At 49.5% G+C, this 6,549-nt stretch overlaps 1 protein-coding gene across 4 annotated transcripts; it reads right to left on the reverse strand.

The window, feature by feature from the left end:
- Positions 1-645: 645 nt before the first annotated feature.
- Mid1ip1 (MID1 interacting protein 1) lies at positions 646-2,975 on the reverse strand. 4 transcript variants are annotated; one of them, XM_013120851.3, is made up of 2 exons: positions 2,850-2,975; positions 646-2,364 (listed from the first exon to the last, which is right to left on the reverse strand). In XM_013120851.3, the coding sequence occupies exon 2, from the start codon at positions 2,114-2,116 to the stop codon at positions 1,565-1,567; it is 552 nt and encodes a 183-aa protein (XP_012976305.1). In that variant the 5' UTR covers positions 2,117-2,364; positions 2,850-2,975; the 3' UTR covers positions 646-1,564. The 4 variants fall into 4 exon arrangements, with proteins under 4 accessions (XP_012976305.1, XP_040589638.1, XP_005080625.1 ...); XM_040733704.1 differs by having other exon boundaries at positions 646-2,361; positions 2,850-2,874; XM_005080568.3 differs by lacking the exon at positions 2,850-2,975 and adding an exon at positions 2,645-2,843 and having other exon boundaries at positions 646-2,361.
- Positions 2,976-6,549: the final 3,574 nt, after the last annotated feature.

Here is a 6,549-nt window from a genome sequence, read left to right on the forward strand (position 1 = left end):
AAAATGCAGATTGACGTTTCACCTGTCCAGTCATCTCCGAGGAGAATCATAGTGCTATCTGACAAAGCATTCCTAAGGGACTTAGGGAAGCCTTGATCAGACCTGTGTCCCTAAGTGCAGAGTGGGTCGCTGAAAAGCTGAACACTGTTCAGCACAGCTTAGTACTCTTTGGGGAAGTACTGATGAAGGGCATTGCTTATGTTAGCATCTACAGCTCATGGTTAGCATATAAGATTTTTAAATTAAGGCCTGCAAGGTACATTTCCATTAGTTGTTCTTTTTTTTTTTTGACGTTGTTAACATTTCAGTTCTCCATAGTCAGGTGAAATCTCCACCTTTAGTAGTTTTTAGACTTCAAAACACTTCGATTAGGTATTTCAATTAGCTAGTCATGTACTTTCCGATACTTTGAATATTTATGAACTTCTGCTTGGGATATTTGATCCTATCTTGGAACTGAATTAGAAGAAATTGTCACCAGTAGCTACTTGCCAAAGCTAAATAGTTGTAGAGATGACTACCCTCCCCCCCACCCCCACCAACCTGGAACTATCAGAGAGAAAATACTTAAGCTAAATAAAGGAAATTGCTTTTAATGATTTGGCCACTTGTTGGCGGACTAAAGAGCAACACACACTTGTCTGATTTAGTTAACACATCTGCTTTTTTATTTTTTAGAATATAGTCTACATCTGGATTAAAAAAAGTTTTAAATAAACAAGACATATAACAACAGTGGAGCCCTTCATCATTCTACGTACTACACGGATAGAATGTCAGTTGGTTCCACTTTAGATAAATCCACTTTCTTATAATAATGTTATTTTTGCTGGCCGATTGGCAAGCTTCATCCAAGCTAGCGCACAGCCATTTTACACACACAGGAGTGGGGGAGGGGTGGCGTGAAAGGGATGGGGTGCCACAGGACTACTGTACAGTGTAACAGAAAATCTTTAATAAAGTAGTACCGGTTACCGACAGTGCTGTATGTGCGCTTATCACAATGGAATCGACGAAGTTTCAGAGCAAAGAGGTTCGAAATACTCAAGACAGGGTCACTGTTACAAAAAGAAATAGTGCAAACAGGAAAACTGACGCAATCCTAGCAACGCCAGGGCCTCCTCTTGCAGCTCAAAGCAGGACGGCCAGGAGGCTGCGCCCCGCCTCTCCCCCGCACCCGCACCCAGCCAGAAGCTGCCCTCCCAAGTGTGGCAACCCAGCGCCGAGCCCTGGCATGGCCCTTTCTCGGGCCCTTCTCTTCCGGAAAGGAGAACAGAAAAGAAACCCCAAGAAAGGCACAGGCTGAATGAAGGACGTCGGCCCTGTCCCATTCCCACCAACAGAGAGCAAGCCCCCTCCGGGGGTCCTTGAACCCCCCTCTCTGGCGACTACTTTCCTCTGCTCTCGTGATGGGGCCCTCTTCTCCACACAACCCCACATATACACAGCCCAACTTTACAGTGTGCCCTTCGCGCCCCACAACCAGGAAGAAAATAGCTTGGAGGAAAGAGAGGGGTGGGAGAGTCGGCCCGAGAGGGTGCCGGGCAGCGGGGAGAGGCCCGCCTCAGTGGCCCCAATTACTAAAGCCGATCTCCTGCTTGTATCTGTTGGTGAGGATGTTGGCTTTGCGGGTGAGTTTGGAGAGCACGGTGTGCAGCCCGCGCAGGTGGTAGTGGAACTGCTGCTCCAGATCTTCCTCGCCCGCATCTGTGCTCTCCAAGTGGCTCAGGCCCACTAGGATGTCCTTGGACTTCCAGGTGCTCTCCTCGCTCCCGGCCGGTGGGGACGACGGCTGCTGCAGGACTCCCCACTCGATGTCGTTGCGGATGGACTTGAGCAGCACGTAGTGGCTATACATGTCCCGGGAGGGCGCGAAAAAGCTTTCATTGGCACTGCCGGGGCTGGGGGCCGGGGTCGTGCGCTCCTCCAGGCAACTGCCACTGCCTCCTACCTCCACGCCGACCTCGTTGTCTAGCTCCGGCTCGGAGAGGGGCACATCGCGCAGCAAACTGGGCACCATCACGGTCTGGTCCATGTTGTTCACCGCGCCAATGAAGCGATTCATGGCGTTAAAGAGCGAGTGCTTCTGGTTATAAGTGTCGCAGATTTGCATCATGGTGGTCGAGCGGCGAGCAAACACTGGGATACTGGTAAACCGTGATAGACCGCCGGCGATGCTTGACTTCAAACACTCTCAAGAGGCCGGTGCCGGGAGCCTGCTGGTAGCCGGTGAGGCGGGATTCCCAGATCCTTCTCCGCCCTCTCTAACTCTGGTTTCTGTCGCAGCCCAGCCCTGCGTGATGCGAGGATTCTCCTAGCTTTGGCTCACGATGACAGTGGGTGGTTGGGTCTAGCCTTGACCTGCTTGGGAGAAAGAGACGAAAAGAACAAATTATCCACCCTGTTAGGGTGCCTAGCGCCCCTGTCCGCGCGATGCTCCCACCCTGGATACTGCTGGCTGGAGACGGTGCCAGGGTGACTCCCTGGAACCAGGCAGTATCACCTCCTCCAATGCTAGCAGAGGACCTCTGAGAAAAAAACGAGAAAGGATCTCCCCCAACCCGGACTTTCCCGTTTCTCCCTTCTAAAACCTGAACTAAAGTATCCATATTAGTCAGGGCAGCCACAGGGCGGGAACACCCACCTCTTTGAGCTGCGAGATCTCTCGGTTCTTAGTCTTTGCGTTGCGGACGGTGGCTGCCCAAGGGCGCTGCTGTGGACACTGACCGAACTGTGAGTGCGGGTGGCGGTGGCTGCTTCGGACCCCTGCCCATGCCAGGTGCTCAATTTATAGTCCAGGAAAGGTGTCCCAGGCACCCAGGACCACCCCCGAAGTCTCCTCCTCCTACCTCCTCCTGCAGCACAGATAAAAGGTCCCAGCCCTGACCGCGAGTAACACTCGCCCAGCCCTTTCTACCGCGTGGGCGGAGCACGCCGGGCGGCTCCTCCTCTCGCCTGATACCGGGGCTATGGCTGGGCGACCCAGCAGGGCAAGGGAGGGTAGGGTTGAGAGGATGGAGCGGCCGCGCCCCAGCACCAAACCCAGAACAAGCTGGTTGGGGGAGGGAGGGAGAGGCACTGAGCCCAAGGAGCCGCCGTCCAAACCAGAGGGCGGACTGGCGCGCGCGGGCTGGGCGGGCTTGGCGCGCGCTCGCCTGGTGGGATGACCGGAATGCGTGTGTGTCCGGGTTGCAAAAGATCCCCTCAGTGCAGAATCTAGAGTAGCCGCAGCCCGGAAACTTAGCTTCGGTTTATTATTAGACGTCGGGTAAGAGGGACTCAGCTGCCCTGACTCCATACCGGGAGTCTTACGTAAGAAGAGTAGCAGGACATGCGGGATGCACGTGGACACACAGTGCTCCCTCCACGGCCCTGGTCGTGGTAAACGGCTGGAGAATGGGAGCGCTGAGCCATTTGCTTCCCTCCTGGCAGAGTCTGCCTGTCTTTCCTACTGCTGCTGCCAGGTATGAAGAGCACCTTTGTCATCTGATATATAGATTCCCACTCCCCACCCCCCGGAGATCAAAGCGTGGCAATGGAGTGCCAACTTGGACCTTGGCCCACAACTAGGAAAAGGTATGAGAAGTTAGGTCAAATGTTTAGTGTATCTCACCATTTAACAGAAAACATGGGAGTGTATCCAATAACTTTCTGCAGTGTGTCAAGTGCTCTTTTCAAAAGACAGAGCTTAAGCAAGGCTTACTTAAGGCCTACGTTGTGTAGCACAGCCCTGGATGTAACTTTCAAAAGTTTTACACTGTAAAACCTCACTGTAGGGTTTCCAGCCTTCAGCCCATACTCGCGTTCCTACTTCACTTCCTTTGTCACATCCCTCATCCTCCAGTCTACTCTTGACATTCCTACAGATAATTATGACTCAAGCTTCTAATTTTAAGTTTCTTTCCACTAAGATCTTTGGGTGAGGTTTTAGTAGGCCATTCCCCTGCAAGACGAAAAATACACCCCCAAGCAAGGAGAAACTAGTATGTGCTTCTTCCTCTCTTGAAGGGCCTGTGTTGTCTACAGAAAAGTCACTAGTGATCAAAGAACCTGGTCTGGGGACCCTCCTTCAGTTTGCTAGTTGTAGATTACAACCCAGAATTTCCTTGCTTTGGTTTATTTTGGAGACCAGGTCCCCTCCAGCCAGGCTGATTCAGAACTAGAGCTCTAGCTGAACTTCTCATTCTTCTGCCCTAAGGACATCAGTGGAAAGGAGAATGTCGAGGGAAGAATGCATTAGGTGAAGTGTCAAAATAATCCCACCCTTCCTTTTGGGCACCGACTTCTAAACTTTTCCATCCACTCCATGTGCCAACAAAATGGAGGGTCTCCCATGTGAGAAATTCTGCCAGTGTTTCTATAGCAATAGAAAGGAACTCCGTGGGTCATGGCAAAGATTTTTGTTAGGGTTCAATGAGATAATGCAGGCAAAACCTTCATTGTGTGCATTAGAAAGTACAAAGATTAATTGTGCTAGTATAGGACTTCATCGTAATCTAGAGGTATTGTATGTGAAGAGTCTGAACCTTAAAATATAGGAACGTGGACTAAATTGAACCAGAGACCGACCATAACTTCTTCGGCACAGGAGAGTAAAAAACAGTCCAGGATTGTTTTAGACCTTATGCCAGAAGAGATCCAAGGGGGAGGGCTCGGGAAAGAAAAAACAGATTACCTAGTTTCCAGTAGTTGATTTTTCTCGTACGCTAAATGTAGTGTGACCCCATCCCAGAACCTCTGGATATTTCAAGAATGCACCCTGATGAAAACTTGGGTTATTAAGCGCTGGAATCCTGCCTTATTTCCTCTGCTACTTAGTACCAACAATGTGATTAACAGCTCACCGAAAACGGAAATCCAAACTATCTTGCAAGGGGAAAAGAAGCCCAGTCAGAGAGAAAGCCCCCTAGGTCCCATCTGTTTGGCCTTCATCCTTCCTCGGGATCAATTTCCTTCCTTCTGTCTGGCTTTTCCAAAGTCTTCATTCTCGGTGTCTGTTCTTACATATTTCTTAAACTACCCGATGATGGCTCATGCACCTGCCGGCAAAACTTCCCAAACCGGGCCTCCCAGCTCCCCACTGCCCACACAATAACTCACACCCACCGGGTAACTCCAGAACGAAAAGGTCCTCAGGCCAGAGCTCCCGGCCCTTGGAATCACCCCACCGCCACCCCTCCTGCCCCAGCCAATCAGAAAGCTGCCGAGAGAGTTATGCAAATGAACCTCTGGCCCTAGCCAGTCAGAAGTCATAGACCCCTCCCCCAAGTGTCCTCTTTCACCCCAGCCCTGAAGAGCTAATGGCAAGCGTCCCAGGCAACCGGCCTGCAGCCAGTTTTCCCCTAATGCAAGGCTGTAAAAAAATAAAACGATTCCCGGGGGGTCACATGGGTAATAAACGGGTTGGGCCAGACCCAGTGAAAAAGTAGGCAGATTCTCCGGTTGCTTCAGGCACCTTCCCTATCTCGATCTGGAACCAACTGAAAGCTCCCAGCAACCTGTCCAAGACTCATTTTGTCCAAGGAGAGAACCTTAGTAATCATCGCTTGAGTAAATAGTTTTTGAGTACCGGCTTAAGGCAAGACGCCTTGGTCTCTGCTTTTCTAACCAGTGTGCTAGATTCTGTTTAGAAGCCTGGTCTGATATTCTCTACCCGCTCTAACTTAGGAGCTCTTAAATAATGGATCTTAGAATAGCCTGCAACCTTCCTCTAAACAATTCACAAACAACGCCTCCTGGTCTGTCTCCTTGATGGTTTGTGGCATTTTAAAGGTGAGCAGAAATTGCTAAGCAAAGTAGTGAGGAGCGAGAGTAAACTGGTGAAAGAAGGAACACTGCCAATGGAAGTCTGGCTTGGGACTGGGCAGAAAGTGATCATTTAAGGCTAGAAACCAGCCCAAGCCAAGACAATGGGAGAGCCATGATCACAGTGATACAGAACTTAGAAGCAATGGCTTCATGAAAACTTTCCTGGAAATCTGACAATTACACTGCCCTTTTAAAGGCCATGTAGTCCAACCTTTTTTTTTTTGTACTGAAATTGCTCACAACATCTCCACCATGTGGTCACCACAGCCCGCATCCTTGCGCTTTTCATGCTCTAGTATCAGGCCAATGATTTTGGAACTCTTCAGAAAGTCATGAAGCACATGGTTGGTGTTTGAATATAGCTATGACCTCCCTTGAATCCACTGTAGATCAATTCAGTTACCTTTGTTTCCTGTAGCAATCCATGCTTTTGGTTGAGTTGCTCACATATTTTGATCACTGTCTTTGGAAGTTGTTTGGGTTTGTTTGCAAGTTTCACACTTGGATCGCATTCTGAGTACCATCTTTCCTGGGACAAAAAGGAGTGGCAAAGACACCTATTTTATTGTGAACGATAACTTTTGTAGACCTAATTCCTAAAGTTCCAGACCCAATGTTCTTTTACTACCCAACAAATATATACTTCTTACAATGCTGTCTATCATGTAATGGACCTGTTTTAATGATTATACTCATATCTTGTTATGTGCACAATAAAATTTGTGTATCTTAATCCTGAGC

Source organism: Mesocricetus auratus, unplaced genomic scaffold, assembly GCF_017639785.1.
Source record: "Mesocricetus auratus isolate SY011 unplaced genomic scaffold, BCM_Maur_2.0 Super-Scaffold_100033, whole genome shotgun sequence".
NCBI lineage: Eukaryota > Metazoa > Chordata > Mammalia > Rodentia > Cricetidae > Mesocricetus > Mesocricetus auratus.

Bases quoted from the DNA above. Each gene is read 5' to 3' on its own strand.
- Mid1ip1 (XM_013120851.3), bottom strand. From the start codon at position 2,116: ATGATGCAAATCTGCGACACTTATAACCAGAAGCACTCGCTCTTTAAC.